This window comes from Sus scrofa, chromosome 15 (genome assembly GCF_000003025.6).
Source record: "Sus scrofa isolate TJ Tabasco breed Duroc chromosome 15, Sscrofa11.1, whole genome shotgun sequence".
NCBI classification, from domain to species: Eukaryota; Metazoa; Chordata; class Mammalia; order Artiodactyla; family Suidae; genus Sus; species Sus scrofa.
Window position 1 is genome coordinate 43,969,664 of NC_010457.5, and position 23,642 is coordinate 43,993,305.

The window sequence follows — 23,642 nt, forward strand, 5'->3', positions numbered from 1 at the left end:
ACAGCTGAGCTCAGGATGAATGCTGTGGGTGCACCCTGCCATGGCTTCCATTAGTCCTGTGTTTGGAGTAATAAATTGGATTATAAATAGGCTGTACAGTGGTCATTTCCTCCATCCTCTAGAAATTCGAGCTTGTCATTATGTGGTTATAGATGTTAATAGCTTATGAATAGATCAGTTGAGAAAGCTGTTGAATACTGTGGAAGATATTTACCTTTTATGGAGAAAGGAAAATGGGTTGGGGGAGTTAAGGTATTTAGTGGTATTTTAAGTTAATTTTTTAATGTAGTTTTGTGTAGGGTCTTATAAGTAAGGTCTTGTACCTTCATTGAAATTTCTATTGCATGTTCAAGGATGGGTCTTCTGTTCAAACAGTGACAAATTTAATATAAGAAAGTTTGGAGTGTCCCAAAAATATGCATTAGGACTCAAAAAAGGAAAAGAAGTCACATATATTTGTTTTACTGTGCAATCTTATCATTTTATAAACACAGCCAAAAGAAGGGAACTCCAGATAAGATGGTGGTGACACTAATTCCATCAGTATCAAATGAGAAATGCTAATCCAATTTGTAGTTTTGTGTTATGCTCCACTCTTGGTGCCTTGTTACTCCATGTCTGAGAATAGATCATTCTGTTCAAGTTGGCAACAACCAAGGAAAATACTTAAAGATCATTTCATTTCTGTATATGACCTTTATATGGATTCTTCTATCCATTTCCTGTGCTCAGTTTTGGGGCTTGTTACTATAGAAGAAATAGATGCTTATTCTTCTTTTAAGAAATCCATATACAATGAAGGGAAGGGAAGAGTTGAAATGAAAGAAAAACATTGCTCCCATATTTCTTACACAACTTTGTTTCTTTACAATAGATGAGGAAGGATTTTAAAAATCCAGCTGCTCCGAAAGAAGATAGTAAATTAAATTTCCAAGTATTGAATGGGAGATATCAAGCAGAAAACCAAGAAAATATATTTGTTTTTTAAAAGATGATAGGAGTTCCTGCTGTGGCTCAGCGGTTAATGAACCTTGAGGATACGTTCCATCCCTGGCCTTGATCAGGGGATTAAGGATCTGGCATTGTCCCGTGTAGGTTGAAGGCGAGGCTCAGATGCTGTGTTGCTCTGGCTATGGCATAGGCCAGCGGCTTCAGCTCCAATTGGACCCTTAGCCTGGGAACCTCCATATGCCATGGGTTCGGCATATGTCTAAAAAGACAAAAGACAATAAAGAAAGAAAGAGAAAGAAAGAAAGAAAGAAAGAAAGAAAGAAAGAAAGAAAGAAAGAAAGAAAGAAAGAAAGAAGAAAGAAAGACTGACTTTCATTTGTCTCTCTTATGGTTTTTAGAATAACAAAAATTATGAAAAGTAAAAATTCACAAGTATAAAATGGAAAATTACTGATTCCCTTCACTTACAGCTCCCTCTATGTGACCCATCATAGCAGTTATATAGCCTTCCTCACCTTTATTCATGCTCAAAACTACAAGTATGATATAATCTGTTGGTTCTCTTTCTTAATTTCCAAAAATGGGATCATACTATACACAATACTTTGCAATTTGTATTTTTTTTTTTACTTAAAATACATGTAATAGGCTTCCCTCCAAAACAGAAGATATAAGTCCAAACCCACTCTTTATGCTAGCCACATGATCTTCCAGACAAGGAATATATAAAATTTATTTAACTGCTCTCTTTCTAGGAAACATTCCAGTTATTTTAGCTTTTGCAACAATACTGTAAACACAATTTATATATGTATGTTTAAGATCAGTTGATTTTATTTCTATAAGATATAGTCTCAAAGGTAGACTTTCTGAGCTAAAGAGTGTTTTTAACTTTAATAGAAAAATATTTTCAAAGACTAAAGCAGCACAATAGAAGGCAAAGAAAAAGTGGTAGGATAAAATAATAATGAATTTGCATAGCAGGCCCACAGAATCAACTTTTTTTTTTACCTCGATGAATTTTATTACATTTATAGTTGTTCAACAATCATTATAACCCAATTTTACAGCATTTCCATACCAAAACCCCAGCCCATCCTCCCCACTCCCCAACCTGTCTCCTTTGGAAACCATAAGTTTTCAAAGTTGTGAGTCAGTATCTGTTCTGCAAAGAAGTTCATTGTGTCCTTTTTTTTTTTAGATTCCATCTGTAAGTGATAGCATATGACTTTGGTGTCTCAGAATCTATTTCTTTTGAAAAGAACAATGATTCTATGTTTCAGTACCAGCTACCTATATTCCAACTCCTCATTAAAAAAATTCCAGTATAGCAGATGGAGAATAAGCACATGATGAGATGCTCATCAAGGCTAATTATTAGAGAAATGGAAATCAAAGCTATAAAACTACAATCACGCAGGTCAGAATAGACATCATTCAGAAGTCTATAAATAACAAGTGCTGGAGAGGATGTAGAGGAAAGGGAGCCCTCCTACACTGTTGATGGGAAGGTAAATTAGTGCAGCCACCAGGAAAAATGGTATGCAAGTTCTGGCGTTTTCACTGCAGCAGCTCAGGTCACTGCTGTGGCACGTGTTTGGCCCAGGAACTTCCTCATGCTGTGAGTGTGGCTAGAAAGACTCCCCCAAAATTGAAAGCAGAATCACCATATAATCCAGCAGTCCCACTCCTGGACATATATTTAGAAAAAATATATAATTCAAAAATAAACATGCACACCCTATGTTCATAGCAGCATTATTCACCATAGTCAAGACATGGAAACAACCAAAATGTCCATCAGCAGATGTGATATATACACATGCTGGAATATTGGTCATTAAAAAAGAATGAAATAATGCCATGTGCAGCAACATGGATGGACCTAGAGATTATCATATTAAGTAAAGTAAGTCAGAAAGAGAAAGAGAAATACCATTTAATATCACTTATATGTGGAATCTCAACTTTGGCACAAATGGACATATCTGTAAAACAGACTCTCAGACGTAGAGAACAGACTTATAGTTGTCAAGGAGGAGGTGGGCAAAGATTGGGAGTTTGGAGTCGCCAAATGCAAACTAGTATATATAGAATGGATAAACTTAAGGTCCTACTGTATAGCACAGGGAACCATATTCAATATCTTGTGATAAACCATAATGGAAAAGAATATGAAAAAGAATTCATGGCATTTCCATTGTGGCTCAGCAGATTACAAATCCAACTAGGATCAATGAGGATGCAGATTCAATCCCTGGCCTCACTCAGTGGGTTCAGGATGCAGCGTTGCTGTGAGCTGTGGTGTAGGTCGCAGACCTGGCTTGGATCCCGCATTGCTGTGGCTGTGGTGTAGGCCAGCAGCTGCAGCTCTGATTTGATCACTAGCCTGAGAGCTTCCATATGCCACAGGTGTGACCCTACAAAGCAGAACAAAAAAAAAAAAAAAGAAGGAATTTATATATGTATAACTAAATCACTTTGCCTTAGAAATGAACACAACATTGTAAACCAAATGAATTTCAATAATTAAAAAAAAACAAATTTGCAATATGATATACACACTTGCAATGTGGTGTAACAGAGAACCAACAGATAGTAACAAGTGTTGGTGAGGATATGCAAAGGTTGGAATCCTCATGCATTGGTGGGAGTGTAAAAATGGTGCAGCCACTGTGAAAAACCAGTCTGGCAGTTCCTCGAAAGATTAAACAAAGAGCCTCAATGCAACCCAGCAATACTGCTCATGGATATTTACACAAGAGAAATGAAAATATACAGTATTTCATAACAGCATTTTCATAGCAGCCAAAAAGTATGCACAACTCAAATGTCCATGCGTTTGATGAATGAATAGATAAAATGCAGAGTATCCATGCTGTATTACTATTGGACCATAAAAAGGAATGAAGTAATGACACAAGTAGGGATGAATCTTAAAAACACTCTGTTAAGTGAAAAAAGCCAGTTCCAGAAGTCCACAAGTTTTAGGATCCCTTTTATTTGAAATGTCCAGAACAGGCAAATCTGTAGAAGAGTAGATTAGTGCTTGCCTAAAGCTCTAGGGGAAGAAGAAAGAGGGGCAATGGGAGGTGACAGAATTGGTTCAAAGTTTCTTTTGGGGGTGATAAAAATGTTCTAAAGTTGATTGTGGTAAGAGTTTCACACTGCAACATGTGTACTAAAAGCCATGGACTTGTACACTTTAAATACGTGTGTTGTATAGTTTGTGAGTTAATATCTCAATAAAGCAGCTTTGAAAAGAAGAACAGACAAGTGAAAGAGCGAGAGAGAAAGTGCAAAATCTAAACATTAGAGAAATCTAGGCATAAGAGGGGGAGGCACTGTGAGTTCACATGCCTGACGCCCTCCACCGGGTTTTGTGGTCACTCTGTGTGACTCTGAGGCTAGCCCCTCCTGCAGAATCTTTTTATTTTCAACTCACTGGGACGAAATAGATGTCTTGCCTATTGGTGAATATCACTCTGCATCGCAACTTTGAAAAAACCCCTTTTTGCTCTTGATTGGTTTATAGATACCAGGTGAAAGGCCGTTTTTCCAACCCCCTTCTTTTATTAAAAAGGTAACTGTGCTCAGCGCCAAACCCACCTGAAGTATTTGTTTTTACACGGTCCTTTCCACTTTGTCACATACTCTCACTCATTTTTCAAAAAGTAAACTTTTAAAAAATGATGCATCCCGCCTGGGTTGTGTTTGTTCAGTTTTTCTTTTATGGGTTTTTCAAATTTATGAGTGTCATAAAACAAAAACGCCTCGTCTAATCCAAGCTAACCTTGCCTTTTAATCACCAGAAATTTTATCCTCAGGTATACCTTATTCTTGCTGCAATTTATTATTTTGGGCCTGTTTCAAATTGTAATGGGAAACTCTGTGGCTGGCCTTGCTCATCAAGGTTATCAAAATTCGATGTGCAGGAGATAAATACAGATTTCACCAGTCTCAGGCAAACAGAATTAATATAAAGGCTCTACAGAGCAAAGAAAGAAATTAAGGTAATGGCGTTACAACCATTGCAAAGAACACAACCTGAAGAAACTATGGAAAATAAGAATATATGTATCCTCATCTCTTTGATGTTACTTGAAGCAAAAGCTGACTTTAAGCAAGATGGTCACATGTTTCGTCTAGTTCTAGAAGCATCTTGGCTGCCTTTTTCTGCCTGTCTCTTTCCACTTCTCCACACTGACTTAAAGTCCTACCCCATCAACCCTACCCCAGCCCAAACCTCCCAGCTCCATGGCACCTCAGCCAACTCCCTTTCTCCCAACCAGGAACCCTTCTTTTCTCCTTCTGTTGTCAAAACTGCCTGTGCTCTCCCTAAATATAGCCCATCTTGCTAAATTGCTGAATTATGGGGGAAAAAAAATCTAATAGACTAATTTATCCTAATTTAATACCTAGAGATCCCAAGGGGTATTTGCATTAAAACAAGGGATCCTACAGGCCATAATCCTTCACCAAAGAAGAGAATCAGCAACAATGGGATTTGAAACAATGAGTAGAGATAGTATTGAATGAAGAAAAAGTCCATTTTGGTTGTGATGTAGGTCTTCTAAAATTATTTGAAAACATCCTCTCCCCACTGTCAAATTATACAGATTTCTCTATGATTGCTAATTACATGGGTCTGGGTGTTTATTTGTAAAGTCATTTTTCATTTTCTTTCCTTTATGCTAGTCTCATTTAGATAAATCATCTTTTAAATTTTTTTTTAATTTAAAAATTTTTTAACTTTTAAAAATTGAATAAAAGACTATTTAAATTGTACTTTACAATTTTCAAAAGTTTTACACATGTGATTTCATCTAATCCCTTTTTTGTCCTCTTCCTTTCTCTCTCCACTGGTAACCACTAGTTTGTTCTCTATATCTGTTAGTCTGCTTGTTTTTTAATTCACCAGTTTGTTGTATTTTCCAGATTCCACATATAAGTGATATCATGCAGCATTTGTCTTTCTCTGACTAGTTTCATTTATCAGAATGCCCTCCAAGTCCATCCATGTTGCTGAAAATGGCAAAATTTCATTTTTTTAATGGCTGAGTAGTATTCCATTATATATGTATTTATTATATATATATATAATATATTCCATTATATATATATTCCGTGGAATATATGTATTGCATCTTTGTTGTCCATTCATCTGTTGATGAACACTTAGGTTGTTTCCATGCTCTGGCAATTGTAAATAATGTTGCTATGAACATGGAGGGTGCATGTATCTTTTCAAATTCGTGTTTTTGCCTTTTTTTGGATACATACCCAGGAGTGGAATTGCTGGGTCATATGGTAGTTCTTTTTTAGTTTTTTGAGAAATCCCCATACTGTTTTCCACAGTGGCTGTACCTATTTACATTCTGATCAACTGTATAGGAGGGTCCCTTGTTCTCTGTATCCTCACTCACATTTGTAATTGGTGTTCTTTTTGATGATAGCCATTCTGACTGGTGTGAGGTAATATCTCATTTTGATTTTGATTTGCATTTTCCTGGTAATTAGTGATGTTGAACATCTCATTGGAAAAAAATGTCTATTCAGTTCTTCTGCCCATTTTTAATCAGGTTGCTTGTTTCTTTGATGTTGTGTTGCATGAGCTGTTTATATATGTTGGATATTAACTCCTAAATAGCCATATAATTTGCAAATATCTTCTCCTGCTCAGTAGCTTGTCTTTTTGTTTTGTCGGTGGTTTCCTTTGCTGTGCAGAAGCCTAAAGCATCTCTTAAACAAGTCATGGCAGCCCTAAAAGATGAAAAACTAGAGTGGTGAAGTGACTTGAACAGAACCAGTACGAGCCTTTAACTTAGGTCCATTGGAGGTCAAGTTTAGCGTTCTTTCCTGAGAAAGCAAAGGCACACTTTAATTTAGAAAGGAAATCTAACAGCTTGCTTTCCAGCTTCCATTTCAGAAATAGCCCTTAAGAGTTTGAATCATTGCAAGACATTGATTTCGTGGGTCAGATGTTTAAAGAGTTTGGGGTACATATATCAGTTCATTGGAATGATGCCTTGGACATTCATTTGCGAAGTCAACTGTGTTTACATACCCAGATAACACATAATGAACATTGCCATTTTCTGCTTCGCTTCACCCCATAGATTTTTGCATCATGGTGGCAACAGTGTGAAAAGTCAATAATGTAGAAAATGTTTCAAGTTACATTTCAGAGATTAGAAAAGGAGTTTTTACTGTCTTTTAACTTCTCTCTAATTTTTTATTATTTTTTTTTTGTCTTTTTTTTGTTGTTGTTGTTATTTCTTTGGGCCGCTCCCACGGCATATGGAGGTTCCCAGGCTAGGGGTCGAATCGGAGCTGTAGCTGCCGGCCTACGCCAGAGCCACAGCAACGCGGGTTCCGAGCCGCGTCTACGACCTACACCACAGCTCACGGCAACGCCGGATCATTAACCCACTGAGCAAGGGCAGGGACCGAACCCTCAACCTCATGGTTCCTAGTCGGATTCGTTAACCACTGCGCCACCACGGAAACTTCAACTTCTCTCTTATTTTTATTCTCCAATGCGGGTGCCTCCCAAAACAGTGGCACGATGCACAGGATCTTATCATTCATTTTCACTGTTTAAAAATTATTTTGAAAAGTCAGCATGTTTAATGGTGATGTTAACTCTTTTATACCCTTCTCCTCCTTTAAAATATGATATATAAATAAGAATGGATAAGGAATTCCTGGTGGCTCAGCAGAGTGGAGGATCCAGCATTGTCACTGCTGTGGCTCAGGTCATTGCTGCGGGATGGGTTTGATGCCTAGCCCAGAAACTTGTGTGCCATGGGCACAGCCAAAAAAAATTTGTATATATATATATATATATATATATACATACATACTGACAATACTGTGTCTTCCCTCATTAAACTTGCCGCTTTCTCAGTGCTCAGTGGATTTCTATTCCCTTCTCTTTAGTCTTTCTTCTTTATTTTTGACATACTTTTTGGTTCTGATACTTATTCACATCTCTCTGGAATGATTTGTAGCTGGTTGTAGCAACAGATTTTCATTATTTATGAGTGTCGTTGTCAGAATCCATTTGGAAGTCTGACTAAGATAAAGCTGACTCCAACTCCTGATATGACCACAGCAGTAAAGCCATTAACCACACTGGTCAAAACGGGCTGAGTCCTGGAGAGTGCTAATATTTTTACAACCAAATATTTACTATAAATACCTGTACATTGTGTTTGATTCATTTCCTAGAAGAGTCAAGACACTATTTTATTACAACTAATTTATGGCACCCTCTTTTTAAAAATGTAAGGTATGGTGTTTCTCATACCAGCCAATTAACTTGAAAATGTTCATCAATGTTAAGAGAGGGAAGTGGGAAAATGAAAACCATGAGTAATATAAATGCTTAATATCCTTAAAAGGTTGGTATTATATGGTAGCATTTAAATCAGTCTTGGGATACTATTACTCTTTACTTGTATGTTGATTCTAGTTGGTGCCTAAATTTCAGACTCTACCATGCCAGTGATACAGGAAATGGAAGACCCAGATGCATGCATCCTCCAAGCAAACATTTTTCTCTCTGTCCTCATCCCTGGTACCATAAAGCATAGGTGAAATTTCAAGAATAAATACAGGCCTGGAAAAACCATTAATAACGGCAGTCATTTGAAAGTGTCACCTAATTTAAACACTTTTGCTTTAAGTTATTGCAGTGTCATGAGTTTTATTATGCTCAATTTATTAGTAAAAGCCTTCAGGGTTCACAACCATTTATTTCTCAGGGAACTTGATTTTATCATATTTAATATACATTAATTTTTAAATACAGAATACTCCCACTTTATTTTTAGAGTGCACTTTATTTGCAAGAATTGGTTTACTCGGATCAATACAGATGTTTCCAGGTGTTTATTAAAGCAAAAAAAAAAAAAAGTCTAGAAAGGCAGGTGTTTTGTTTAAAGCAAAAAGACTGGAGAGTCAGATGTCTGCAAATTTTCAAGACATTACACTCCAAAAGTTAGTGTCTGTATACACACAACACACACATACACACACAATACATGTTTATATTGGTAAGTTTTAGGTGGGAAAACATAACAAAGCCTGACCAAGCTCCTGTTTCTAATTATCAAGTAACTTATCCTAGAGGGTGCCCTTTTCTCTGCCAAAGGAGTGACATCTGGGTGGGAAAATCCCAATGTTTAGGAGGAGAATTAGGACCCAGGAAATAATTCTGACAATTTCTATTGCTTTCCAAGCCTGCTAAACAAAATTCTCTGGATGATAACTAAGCCTTTCTCTGGGTTGAGTTTTCATTGTCAGGGCAGCATTAGCTGCTCGTCAGGCTGGAGATGCTTTGAGGCTGAAATAGTTGATAAAGGAGCTCCGAGCTGGGGTGGGTGGATAATGAGCGATGGGACCCACCCCACTCTCCCAATTGGACCCACTTGACCACATGCCATGTAACGCTAATGCAAACACCTGGTGCCTGTAGCCGAAACACCTGAAGGCTTAAGTGTTTATTTTAGGGAGTTTTTTGTTGTTTTAACTAACACGAAACATATACTCACGAATTGTTATCTTTTTTTCCCCCTAATTAGGACAGAATTTTACTCTAAGGCAGTTAGGCGTTTGTGAACCAGCAACTCGAAGAGGACTGGCATTTTGTGCGGAAATGGGGCTCCCCCACAGAGGTTACTCTATCAGTGCAGGGTCAGACGCTGATACCGAGAACGAAGCAGTGATGTCCCCAGAGCATGCCATGCGACTGTGGGGCAGGGGGGTCAAGTCAGGCCGCAGCTCCTGCCTGTCAAGCCGGTCCAACTCAGCCCTCACCCTGACAGATACAGAGCATGAAAACAAGTCGGACAGTGAAACCGGTAAGCCCTGTTTTTTGTTTGTTTTTGTTTTTTGTTTGTTTGTTTTTTTGCTTTATAATGTTGGTGTTCAGTGCTCCTGTCAGTTTGGGTTGACTATAGAAGCATGGCTTTCTTCCTCCCTCTTTCTTTCTTTCTTTCTCTCTCTCCATCCATCTTTCCTTCCTTCCTTCTTTCTTCCTTCTTTATTTCTTTCTTTCTCTTTCTTTCCTCCTTCCTTCCTTCCTTCTTTCTTTCTTATTTCTTTCTTTCTCCCATCTTTCCTTCTCTTTCTTTTTCCTTTCGTTGCATTTCAGCATGGTAGTGCTCAAGAAATGTCCTTGAATATTGTATTCTTTTCCTGAAAAAAAAAAAAAGCAATATTTGCCATCAGATTGCTAAACTATGCAGGCGGTCTCTGTTGTGTTAGCCATAGTTTTGAAAAACAGTTTAATCATGTACAGAAAAAAAGAAAAAAAGATTGGCTTTGACTTATCTTGGACCATGTCACCTGTTATCCTCTGCGGAGGAGCAAAGCAAGTGGTGATAAAGTTTACCCCAGAGCCAGCTTGCAATCAAAGATGTCTTTGTAGATTCCTCTTGAAAGTATCTCAAAGAAGTTCCAGAATCGTAGAATGGATGAGTGAGCACACAGAATAGTTTATTAACAGGGCTGAAGTGATTGAAAAACAAATTTGATCATGCTTTAAACTTCCTAGTTGATGAGAGCAATTGAAATCTTGGTAAAGAGAAGGGAGTGTGGCCTTTGATGTGCTTTGGGGACAGGATTACTTTGCAATTAAATCCACACGCAAAAATTGGATTTTAGGGTATCCAAATAGCAGCTTAACACAAAGTAAGAAAAATATCTTTAAAAATTATTGGGGCTTTTTATCCTATTGCCAATTCAGGATACTTATAAAGAAACGGTTAATTTATATGCAGTAATACATTTAAGAGAAAACTTAATTTTTAGGCAGCGTGGCTTCTAGGGAGAAATGGAGCATTACCACCAATGCACCAGACAGCAAAATGACATTTCTCCTTCTACATTTAATGTTAACGGTGCACTTGCTACTTTAGTTTAGTTATTAATGCAGTATATGATGCAGCAAAAAGCAAAGAAAAATTGAAATGGAAGAATTGCATGACATTTGAAAAGAAAGATGGCATTTTTACCAATGATAGTTCATTTTTATTATTTATTGAGCAACTCTGTCAGTTTCGCTTTATGGTAGGAAAGCAAGCCTATTGTCAGCTTTGTCTCCACTAAGTCACTATATGAAGGGGTAGCTTGTGTTTTCTACTGCTTATTACTTGTGTTCTTGCTATTCAGAGGGGAAAAAAAAGTCTACTTTAAACCAACTAAAGCAGTATCTTATCTTATGTAGAATACTTCAGTGCATTAGACCAAAGTTGAAATCAATTAATTATATGCACTTGATGTATTCATTTGGAAGTGTCAGTTTTTGTGGAGGCTGGCTGTATCCTAACCCCAAACAGGAAACAAGGACAGTTCTATCTGACAAATTGAGCCTTAGAATCAGACTGCAACATTTTCCTGGGCTAATACATTCACCTCAGTAAAACCTGTGTTTATATCACATTTTCACTGTGGATTCAGAGGTCACTAACCTTAAATATTAATTTATGAGATCAATTGAAATAAACTTATTTCCCGTCCATCTGCATCTTTACATTAACACTCTTCAGGCAGTGGTAGGTATAGTGTTTATATTCAAATGTATTATTTGGCATTTGATTTTCCTAAAATATGTGACAAAATATGTAATGGTTATAGTGATGCAGAAAGAGGAGTCTGCAGCAGGACAATGCTTCCACTTCTGATTTTCTGCATCATAGACCATCTGTATCCTTATCTGTTAAATATTGTTTCCCATTGGGTCAGCTTCCCTTCCCACACGCAGCTTTTGTAGCATCTCTCTCTCTCATAACAAGTGTGTCTTGTTATTGTATCTGTATTGGTAAGCTATAAATTAATTTTATTATTTTTTCAATTGTGTATCTGTTGAAACAATCTTGCAGTGAATTCCCAAACACATGCCATTTTTTTATTTTTTCTTTTTGGAACACATAACACTTACAAAGCTTGATACCTTTAGTTAAGAGTATGTAATACCCAAATCACTGGGGGCGGGCAGAAAGTTTCTCACACCACTGCCCCCTCCCTCTGCATGGATTATTATTAACTTGTTGCCCAGGAATCTCATGGGCCCTGTTCTTAGAGTGATTGAGGCAAGAAAAGTTACACTATCCCATTTCTCCAAGTGATTGTTATGAAGCAGAATGATGAGAGATAAGAAGAGGGTGTCAAGGGCCTTGCCTTGAAATTCAGAACATTTGGTAGCATTTGTTGAGAGTACACAGGTCAAGCCAAGTGAAGAGTATAAAGTGTCAAAAACAATGTTTGTTGAGCTGGGCAAGAAGATGACTTAAACTTGTATTTACCCTTTCCCCAAGGTTTGGCTGTGGTTGTTTTTTCAAACCACATTTTGATGGTCTAAGAACTCCCAATGAGATCAGCTTAAGGAAGAAAACAAAAGAGGAAATAATACAGATACTACCTCTTACTGAACATTAGCTATTTTATAGATTTCATATGTATGTCCCTAGGAACGTTTCAGACTCATTTATTTGTTCTGAATTTTCAGTGATTAATTGGAAAGAGCAAGACTCCATCAAAGTAATAAATTACATCAAGATCTAGGGAAGTATAATTTTCTGATATTTAGCAAATCTTACATTTTGAATTGTCTTCTAACAACTTTATCAACAATAGCCTCAAAACCATCACCTCTTTTTACTATTATTACTACCTCTAGTCAAATATTTCTGATATAAAATTGCTAAAATAATTCAATTCAGATAGTCTTAATTATTCTCACTCCGAAAGATTATTGATTTTCCAGTTCTATTTTCCTTTGACTTTCAATTATTGAATTGCCTAATTATACTCATTGTTGTGTTAGCTTGTGATGTGTCCTCAAAGAAGTTCTGTTATATCACTGTAAGTTGAAAAAAGAAGGACATGCATAAAATAACTCACCAAAGTGAGACTAATTGAGGAACCAGGCACTGCATTGTTGTCTTCTGGTTTAGCAGAGGAGTTTAGATTGACTGTCTTTATCATTTGAAATAACTGAATAAGGCTGTTTTTCCCAGAAAAAAAAAAAAAGATATTATAGAACGTTTGTGAAATTATGCAAGCTGAGTGCCTGATATTCTAGTTACTTCAAAGAAGAGTTTAGTCACTAAAAGGGATTAGATTTCATTTATTTATTGATAAAGAGGCCAACAGTTCAAGTTAAGAAAGTGCAAGAACTGCTGTGAGGCTAATGAAATTTTGATAGCCTGAGCGTCCCACGAGAGCAAAGGAACATTCGGACCATGTCACACGTCTTCATGTTAGCAGATTCTAAACAAGTGATAAAATATATTCTTTTGCAAAACTAGCTCTTCACCAGGCATGGAGAGTTGAAGTTAAAAAGTGTTGTGAGGAAAAAAAAATTTTTTTCTTTTACAGTAGGTTGAGTTTCATATCAAATTCCAAATGTTAATCTTCCATCAAATTAAGAATGTGGGAGAAAGGCTTTCATAATACATATTGACAACTTTCTAAGTCCAGGGCAGAAACTGGAGGGTCAGTGGTTTGTGACCCCCTATTAGCAGCAGTTCTGGTAAGCTGTTGAGAGTTTGCAGAATAAATGTGGCAAGACGCTGTAATCAAAGGGAAAGTCACCAGTATGCTATGGACTTTCTGGGCTCTGATGTATTCTTAAAAGCTCCTGACTGAATGCCCACTATCAAGCTTTGCAAGCAATCAGATCAAAATTCCAAATACCAGAGTTCCCATCACAGCTCTGTGGTAATGAACCCAAGTAGTATCCATGAGGATGCTGGTTCGATTCCTGGACTTGCTCAGTGGGTTAAGGATCCAGTGTTGCTGAGAGCTGTGGTGTGTGGGTTGCAGACACGGCTCAGACTCTGTCTTGCTGTAGGCAGACAGATGTAGCTCCGATTGGACCCCTAGCCCAGGAACTTCTGTGTGCTGTGGGTGCAGCCCTAAAAACACAAAAAATAAAATAAAACAAAATAAAACAGAATAAAATTCCAAATACGTATTTAAATTTCAGGAACAAAAGACTTTTTTTTTTTCCTCAAAATATCAACCTTTAAACTTTAAAAATGTTTGTGCATCTTTTCCCAGAAGCCCAGCGCGTTATTATCCTTTGTTGGTCAGCAGTGTGGTATCATGAGAAGGCCTGGATTCAGAATCACACTGGTCAGGGGATAAATCCTTGCATTCAAGCCCTTAGACTATTTGCTCCTGAGATATCCAGAACTCAAGTTCCAGACATTTCCATCTCTCCCTGGCTATTTGGTCAGTTGTACTGCTGGCACCAGAGATGTGGAAGTCTTTTTATCTGCCTCCTTCTCCTGTGTCCCCAACCTCTTATGCCTCTTGGAAAGCAATGATCTTTAATGTTAGACAGTAGGAGTTGGCTCTTCTCTTCTACCTCATCATGATTGGGGACCTCGAGAGCCTCCATGGAGGGCAATTGTTGAGAACGCATTGTCGGAGGTAAAACACCTGGGTTTGTATTGGCTCCTAACTGTGTGACCTTGGGTGAGTGACTTGACCTTCCTGTGCTAGTTTCCACAGGGGTAAAATACAGAACATCATCAATGGCATGCACTCCTTATAAGGTTGTTGTGGGGATTAAATGAGCTCTGGTATATAATATGCTTAGAACATCAGTGCCTGATGTTTAGTGAGTTCCAGGTAAGGACGTACTTTATTATTTGTGAATGATGGAAAATTGTCTCTCCTTCTTAAGTGGTTGTGAAGATATAGAGAAACAATATCAAGTACCTACATCGTTTTGACCCACAGTAAATGTCCGCATCCCACCCCCTTCCATACTCCCCTCTGTCACTTTCGTCAAGTATTTGCACATTTGGCAAAATGAGAGAGAATGAGCAGTCTCCTCCAGAAGAGGCACCGCTAATTTGCATAGCCTGGAATTTCTGTCACCATTTATTGATTCTTTTATTTTTCTCTAAAACCCCACATACTTTTTAATTCAAGGTAATTAAATGAACGTACATTAAGTGGTGCTGATAATTAGTCTGATGCTGTAGACTTCAAAGGGTTTCACATGCTCCTTCCCCTCCTGGCCAAAGGAAATTTCAAAAGTAGTGTTTCCCTCGAAGGCATGTTACTTAGACAGCCAGTCAATTAAAAGGCAATTTAACTGACGCTCATCGCTTCACACAATAAAATAAATCATTCCTGGAAGACTTTCTTTCTCACCTGGGGTCTTAGCAATATACCTGTGGTAGGACCTCACTAATGCTGCACTAATTGTGCAGATACTAAAGTTTTAAGGGCAAATCTGGCTAACAAAGAGGGTAGATCATTAATATCCAGCATTTTTAGGTGTAATGGATATTTGCTTTGCTGGGCTAACACACTTCAAAAAACCAATTGACATGTTCTTTGAAATAGTATTTGTAAGTCTACCTTCTGTATGCAAAGATAAAGTCTAAAAGTTGAGTTACCTTTGAAAACAAGGTATTGTAGTGGGGATGTTTACATCAGTCTCTCAGTAGAGAACTTGAACTCTTTTGCATTCCAAATCACTGTATCTGGCAAAATACGGTCTCTGAAAAAATAGGCAGTGCAGATTTTTCCTCTTTTTGAGCAACCACATGGAGGTGAGAGAGAGGCAGTGGAAGGATTTGTAACTATTCTATCACCAATTAAATTTTAGAATAGTTAGGGAGAAACTGCTAATGGCATTGGAGTACCCTGTTATGTCACATATCTGTGAGACTTCCAGCAAGGACACAGTTTCTGTTTCTCTTCTGGCTCTTTTTACAAGGGGATAATATTTGAGTTTTCCACAAATAATTTGAAGAGAGGCGTATTATTTTGCCTAACTAGCCTCATTCCATTCCTTCTGCTTGATCTGTATCAACTGGCAGTCTACTTTGAAAATTGATTGTAAGAATTGAGGTGAAATTCCATTGCTGCAAGAAATAAATGGTATTTCGGTGTTATTCTAATTTTATGAGATTCTATTACATATATTAAACCGTAACTTGAATATAAATTCCATTATGGGCTCTCTTCTGGCATGTAATGGTCAATTCTGGCATGTTCTACTGTTGTAAATTATATTTTATGTTTTAGGTGCTCTGGGATGTCAAAAATAGCAAAAGTAATATGTTGCGTTCTTACTAAATCAAGCTCAGAATTAAAGTGCTGCTTTGCAAAATATGATCAAATAGGTTCCAGTGTATAAAAATAATCACACTGTCTTGATATGAAGGTGTTTATTGTTTAGACCACAACTTGTCTTTCTTTAAGCAGAAACTTCCATATTTCATTTAGGATAAACTATATTCATTTCTGGATATGTTACAAAGTCACTTGAGCATAGTAAGTGATGATTTTAAAAAAAATTTTATAAAATTTAGTGTTATGAAACTAGAATTAAGAATACTATAAAGTCCACTCCTATGGTTATCACTTATATATATATACATACCCACACACGCATTTATATTTTCCATTCTAAGAGGATTTTCAGAACTCCTTGATAGTTTGCTACTGTTCATACAAATATTTACATTTCTACAAATCAACATTTATTCTAAGTATTTTTGTTCCAATTGTATAGGAGTATGGATTTCCTGTTGTGGCGCAGCAGAAACGAATCTGACTAGGAACCATGAGGTTGTGGGTTCGATCCCTGGCCTCGCTCAGTGGGTTAAGGATCCTGTGTTGCTGTAAGCTATGATGTAGGTCACAGATGTGGCTTGGATCTGGCGTTGCTGTGGCTCTGGCGTAGGCCTGTGGCTACAGCTCCAATTGGACCCCTAGCCTGGGAACCTCCATATACCACAGGTGCAGCCCTAAAAGGACAAAAATAAATAAATAAGTAAAAATAAAATTTTTTTAAAAAGTATATAGGAATATATACTGTATCTATTTGAATCCTAAATATTCTTTTTAATTGTGGAGCTGAAATCAAAGTAAAGCATACTAATAACATAAATCAAAGCTGATGATGTGTGCTATTTTGATTTTTGAATGTGTTTTTGATATCCTTGAAAAATCACAGTAGTAGCAGTAAAATTGTTTTAATTAATGAATTGAACAGCAATGAATGCTGAATCAGGTTTATTGATGTAATTATCACTGAACTAGAAAATATGTGTTAGAGCCATAGAACCTTAGTTTATTTGCCATTCTGAGGGTATTCAAGTGGTTGAAGAGTGACTAACTAATTTGGGGGGCATTATTTATAGAATATTCTTCTCAGGTCGTAATAATTCTCTTAATTAACATTACATACACATCCAAGTTTAAATGTGAAAATCTTTTGCATTATTTACTGAGTAGTTTGAATGAGGGTTTCACTATGTTCGAATTTTCTTGTCTTTATCAAAGTTGACCTGCATTGGGTTAGGGAAGAGGAAGATTTTTAAAAAGACCTTCTAATATGGAAATGATGGTACAATTCAAGTTGAAGGTTAAATTACATTGTTTGTGATAAAGTCAGTCATTCAGACAAGGACGGGCTGTATTCGAGGTGTCTGAATCATCAAAATTTAGAATACATTAAGCAATATCATATATTTGATATTTTTATCATATATTTGTATTATAAATATTATGTGTCACATATCCACATATGTATGTATATATATACATATACATGTATATATAATTCAGTTAGATTTTGTTTAGAAACATTTACTTTCTGATCTCTATGATTGCAGTTAAAGCCGAGGGACATGATTAAACCTCTCCCCAACAGCAAATAAAATGAGAAAAAAAAAAAGGAATGAACATAAAATACTAAGTTCACCAACATTTATCATAAAGATGTAGAAGAAGCACCAGTGAAAGAAGCAAAGAGGGACTTTCCATAGAGACAAAAAGAAAACCAAAGAAAATCAGTGCCCAGAAGGCAAGAGAGATGGGACATTATTAGCAGAGTCAAAAATTTCCGGAAGTGTAGTTAAGTGCCAAGTAGGTTGGATTGCACAGAGGGTATTAATTTCTGTGTAGTGGGCATGGTCGTCACGATGCTGTGGGTAGAGAGATGGACAGAAACTATGGCACCAGCAAGTGCAGATTATTCTTTCCAAAGCTCGACTAAGAGGGGAGCATGTTATGTGTAACTCCTGGGGAACACAAGGGCAGGGGTTTTTTATATTGGAGGACATTTCAGCATCTTTATAAGGAAAGGGAAGGCATGATACAAGAATGAGTAGATGAAAGTGGAGGAGATTAAGGGGGGAATAAAGTCTGGCCTCCAAGGGATCAGGAACAGAGAAATCCTTGGAATATAAACTTAGGTAACTGTGAATTCCTCAAAACTTTTTATTTTTAAGGCACTTTTTATCTTACAGCTTTGTGTACCATAATAGTTTAGTGCTGGCTGTAGGAAAGGTGTACTTTGAAAGGTATATTTCTGTCTACACTGATTAAAATCACAGCAAATATCTAGTCCACGTAATATAAATTGATGGTATTTGATGGAGTTGAGAGTTTGTGTCATGAGATGGTTTTGAGGGGAAAAGTATATTCTTATTCAAGGCTGATATTTTATTTAAAAAGTTCTATAAAACTGTTAAAACAAACAAACAAAAAACCCCAGCACATCCCAGGTTTATAGAAAACAGGTCATTATCAATTCTGCAGTCTGAACTAACTGCATTGTTCTCAGTACTAATCCAGGTACAAATACATTAGTAACTCCTCACTTCCTTTCCTTGATAATTGTTTGTGTATGTGTGTGTGTGTGCACATGCGTGTGATGTGTATACAATCTATAAATACATAGATGTATAGTAAAATATATATACAATATAGATACATAGTAAAAAGAAATGATAAATTAAAATAGATGTAAATATGGAGTTCCCTTCATGGCGCAATGGTTAACAAATCTGACTAGGAACCATGAGGTTGCGGGTTCAATCCCTGGCCTTGCTCAGTGGCTTAAGGATCCGGCGTTGCCGTGAGCTGTGGTGTAGGTCACAGATGTGACTTGGATCCCGCATTGCTGTGGCTCTGGCGTAGGCCGATGGCTATGGCTTCGATTAGACCCCTAGCCTGGGAACCTCCGTATGCTGAGGGAAGCAGCCCTAGAAAAGGCAAAAAGACAAATAAATAAATTAATTAATTTAATTAAATTAAATATATAAATACATAGAGATCATTACAAATATACACATATAGGTATGTATGATTTTTGCCCTAAGTATTAAATTAATAGCTTAAAAACAAGTCTTTTCAGAGTTCCCATAATGATTCAACAGAAATGAATCTGACTAGCATCCATGAGGTTCCAAGTTCGATCCCTGGCCTCACTCAGTGGGCTAAGGATCTGGCACTGCTGTGGCTGTGGTGTAGGCCAGCTGCTACAGCTCCATATGCGCGGGTGCAGCCCTAAAAAGACAAAAATAAACAAACAAACAAAAAGTAATAAGACTTTTCACCTTAGTAACTACCACATGTTTTGAACTAGTTATACTGTCTTTTTTTGTTTAAAAACAAAATAACCTGTTTACAAACAAAAAACTATACAACCAGATTTGATTATTAGCAAACATTCTTGAGGAATTAGCAAATATTCATTTTTTTTAAATACAAAAAATGGAGTTATAGAAACAGACCACGAGTGATATGTCCGAGAGAAATAGAAATAGGCTTTAGAAGCCAGAGTGGTAGTTATTATTTGCATATTGAAATTGGGAAAACTGTGACTTTGTGAAATGATTATTCAACCAAACTGAAAAATTGATTTGTCTTTAATTGGTTAATATCAAAGTAATCAGTAGGAAGTAGGCTTGCTCTTCCAACTGGGTTTTTATAGAGGTGTTAAAGTTCACAAAGAGAGATCTTAAAATTTTGACATATAGCAGCTGGAGATTCCTAGGAGATTTGAAAGTGCTTGAATAAAATGTCAGTTGCTGCAGAAAACAAGTATAAAACATTCCTTTATAATGGGCCATGTCTCATTTACTGGAACACCATTGTATAGATTGTAGGGTACAAAATGTGCTTATAGATGAACTAAATTGTTTGAATGAACCTATTTAAAGAGTTTAAGGATTCAGATAATCATTAGACTCTTTTAAGCATTAATCACTATTTGCATTTGCTGTCAGTAACCCAAGTAAAATGATAGGTGATGACAGACATAATAAAAATGGAAATTTACATCACACAATGTTAGGTATAAAATATTATGAGTATTTAAATCCATGCCCTTATATTTTCTATTTTATTTACTTAGCATTACATGTATTTGAAGACACAGAGAAGAATAATGATAATATTCATTAGTTTCTATTTTGGTATTTACACTTTTATTCTTTTCTGTGTGTACATTTTTAGTTAAAATTGCAGTTTCTTTTTTGACCTAAGTTTCCCCACATTATTAGATGTTATTAGATACTCTATTTCATTCTTTTCCATGCTGTGATGTATCATAATTTGTTTAACATATCCATTACTTTTGGATGTCTGTGTTGTTTGAATTTTCACTTTTATAAATTCTGTTATAATTATAGTCCTCATGGCTAAATCTTTTCCCCTAATTCTTTATCCTCTAATACTTTAGGATAAATTCTTGGAGGTGGAATGTCAGAGCTAAAAGGTAGGTACAGTATAAAGCTTTTGATATATACCCCATCAGAATGCCCTGCAAAAAAACTTGTATCAATTTCCCCTCCCACCAAAAGTATAAAAAAGTGTCTTTTCCCAGAAGCCATTGTCAAGAAATGTTGCCATCTTTAAAATATTGGCAACTTGGAGTTCCCTGGTGGCTCAGCAGGTTAAGGATCCAGTGTTGGGTTGTGGCCCAGTTCGATCCTTGGCTCAGGAACTCCTGCATGCAGCACACACGGCCAAAAAAAGAAAAAATGCAGCAACTTGATGGAAACATAGTATCTTCTTCTTATTATTATTTAGATTCATTTGATTAGTAGGTTGAATATTCTTATGTATATGTGTGTATTGTTTGCATTTCTTCTTGTGTGAATTGCTGATCTGTGCCCTTTGCCCATTATTCTATTGGGGTACATGGAGAAATGGCTCTTCTAAGATGTAAGGAAACTGAAGATGTCATTCAAGGACATTAGGACACTGATGCTTTTTTCCACCTTGTATACACAGGGCTTTGATGAGACAGGTTTGGTTGTAAGAGGATCTGATATAAATAAACATCTCCTTAAATGCAGGCCTTCTGCTCATAGACATATGTGTTAAGTTCCACAGTAGTGATGAGTAATGACATCAACTCCAAATATAAAAGAGCTGGAGCACGGCACAGATGTAAGGCCCTCAAATCTAGCAGGATACCACCTTGCTTAAACAGCTGCACACTCCTTATTAGATATTCTAAGTGCCAAGAAAAGCTGTATTGACTCCAGCTCAGAATAGCAAATTCATTTCCGCAAAGTTTCTATATCCTTATTAAATAAATAAAAAACTTAAAACAGGTGATAATAACAGTGGGAGGCAAATTCCTTTCCATCAATCCATAGCCTGTTGGAAAAGATGCAGGATATATAGAGATACATGTACATATACATATTTTTTCTTATTGAATTGCATAGGTTTCATGGAATAAGAATCTTAATAACCCTTTGTCTCTTTTAAAATAGTTTAGTCTTAATCTTTTATAATATTTTCCTGTATAATTTTTATTTTGGATAAAATTTTTTAGAAACTTTAAAATATAGGTAATTATATTATTTACTTGTGGCTTTTTTTTATGCTTAGAAATGACTTTACCCCAAATAATCATTTTTATTTTCTTCCTTTTTGTTGGGGGGGGCATAGACAGCAAGGCTCACATCATTTTTTTTCTTATTTTTGTTCTTTTTTATATATATATTTTTTTACATTTAATCTATCTGAATTTTTAGATGTAGTCTTTGGTATAGGAACTTAAATTGATTTTCTTCCCATAACTTAGTTTTGTTAATGTCATTTAATTTAATTAGGGGATGCTTCATAATGTCCAATAAACATATACTACTCAACTCAAACTTTTGCAATGAGACATCAATAAAAATTTGTGCAGTTTAATCTTTGCAAAGAAGTGAGGTAAGATATGTAATATATCTTGCATAAATAGCAGTTTTAAAATATTAAATTCAAGTTTGATAGTTTCTGAGAGATCTAGAATGCTAAATAAAAATAAAAATTCTCAGGAATGCACAGTTAGCCACGACAAGTATAATATGTAACCTTTAGACACTGCAAAAAATGTAGTAGTAAAACAGACTTAAATAGATTTGAGAAGTTACATTTGTCAGAAGCAGCTATTGGGGTTCATTTTTCATTAAAAAATAAAATGTTAATCCTGCAAAAAGTCAGGAGGTATTATACATATAATTTGTGAACATGCTTATACTAAATACTTGGAGAAATATTTTTAAGGAATAAAATGGATCCTTTGCTTTCAAGCTTATAGACTTGAAGGTACAGGGCTTTACAGAGAGGAAACAATTAGCAGACAAAGCAACGAGGTGAAATACATGGCAAAATTGCATATTGAAAAGAGAACAGCAATGAAGGTACAGAAAAGGAAACATTTTGCAGAATTTGTAGAATTCTAGCAGGACTTTAAATGTGGCAGAAGAGTGGTGCATGCTTCCAGTTGAAAAAACTTGGAGAAATGCTTGGAATCAACAAGGGAAACCATAGTAGCCTTATAAGAGGGCCACCTTTAAAGTCTGGAAGAATCCTCTTGGGAAGCACTGGACGTTAAAGTTGACAGTTAAGTGGAATCCACTGGCGAAGAGCTGTAAAAGTCACACTGAAAGGTCTAAGACAGTCTCTGTGGGTCATGTCTGTCCAGTCCACATCCTAAAGCAGCACTGAAACATGATAAATGGACTGTATCAAGGCCAACCTGGAATTAATGAGCCATGGGCACATATATACTGGGAAGGCATTATGGTGAATAGATAAGAAGGAACAAGTTGTAGTGGGATTAGCAGGCCTTTGTCATGTGAGAAAGAAAGGCAGGGAATCAAAGATGATGCCAAGTTTTTGAGTGTTGAACCTGGACAAATATTTGCTGTAGTAGGAAAAAAAAAAAAAAAAGGAAAGGGCATAGAAAGATAGTTGAAGTAGACTGTCATCTGCACAGTTACATAAAGTCGTCCTATAGAGGAGTGCACATTGCAGGTAGTGAAACAATAAACAGTATAAAAAAGATGTTATCGAAAACTAAAAATAAATGGGATTTGGGGGAATATGCAGTGGTTTTGTTAGAACACAAGATGGACAGTGAATAATAGCAGATTTAGTACAGAGTCAAAATAGACGGTTATTTCTCCATTCTTCCTGAGTCACCTACTAGAACAGGACATTCAGCAATCACACAGTATGCCGCAAGAATCCTACATCATGCTATTCCAGTTAACTCTAAGGTGCACTAACTTGCTAGTAGAGTCGGAGCCTTACTGATAGAAGAGCAGAGTCTGATAATATTTTCTCCCCATGCATTGTAGTTGCTTCCTGCCAAATCTGCCATCACTCTGTAAAGCAGATTTCCTGTACCCTTGACTCTGTGCTTATCTTCACCACAGCTATAATAAGGGCTTTGCAACTGATGTATTTTCCACGGGAACACCGTGATGGTGCAAGGAAGGAGGCTACAAAATCACTAACAGTAAACTTTATTCCCCTTCCACCAGTGGGTCTTGATCATGATTGAGATTTGATATCAGGATGGTTGAGTTCTTAGATGGCTTGAGAAAGGCACAGCAGTACCCTAGCACTGGGCC

At 36.5% G+C, this 23,642-nt stretch overlaps 1 protein-coding gene across 17 annotated transcripts in view; it reads left to right on the top strand.

Annotated features, from left to right (window-relative positions):
* Positions 1 to 23,642, top strand: part of TENM3 (teneurin transmembrane protein 3) — a 2,583,558-nt gene that overhangs the window by 2,151,474 nt on the left and 408,442 nt on the right. For 16 of the 17 annotated variants that reach the window (XM_021076354.1, XM_021076353.1, XM_021076364.1 and 13 more), the window contains one exon: positions 9,540 to 9,818. The exons of the other annotated variant lie outside the window; for it this stretch is intronic. In XM_021076354.1, coding sequence (XP_020932013.1) covers positions 9,540 to 9,818 — 279 coding nt within the window. The remainder of the gene's footprint in view (positions 1 to 9,539; positions 9,819 to 23,642) is intronic. 17 annotated transcript variants of the gene reach the window in all.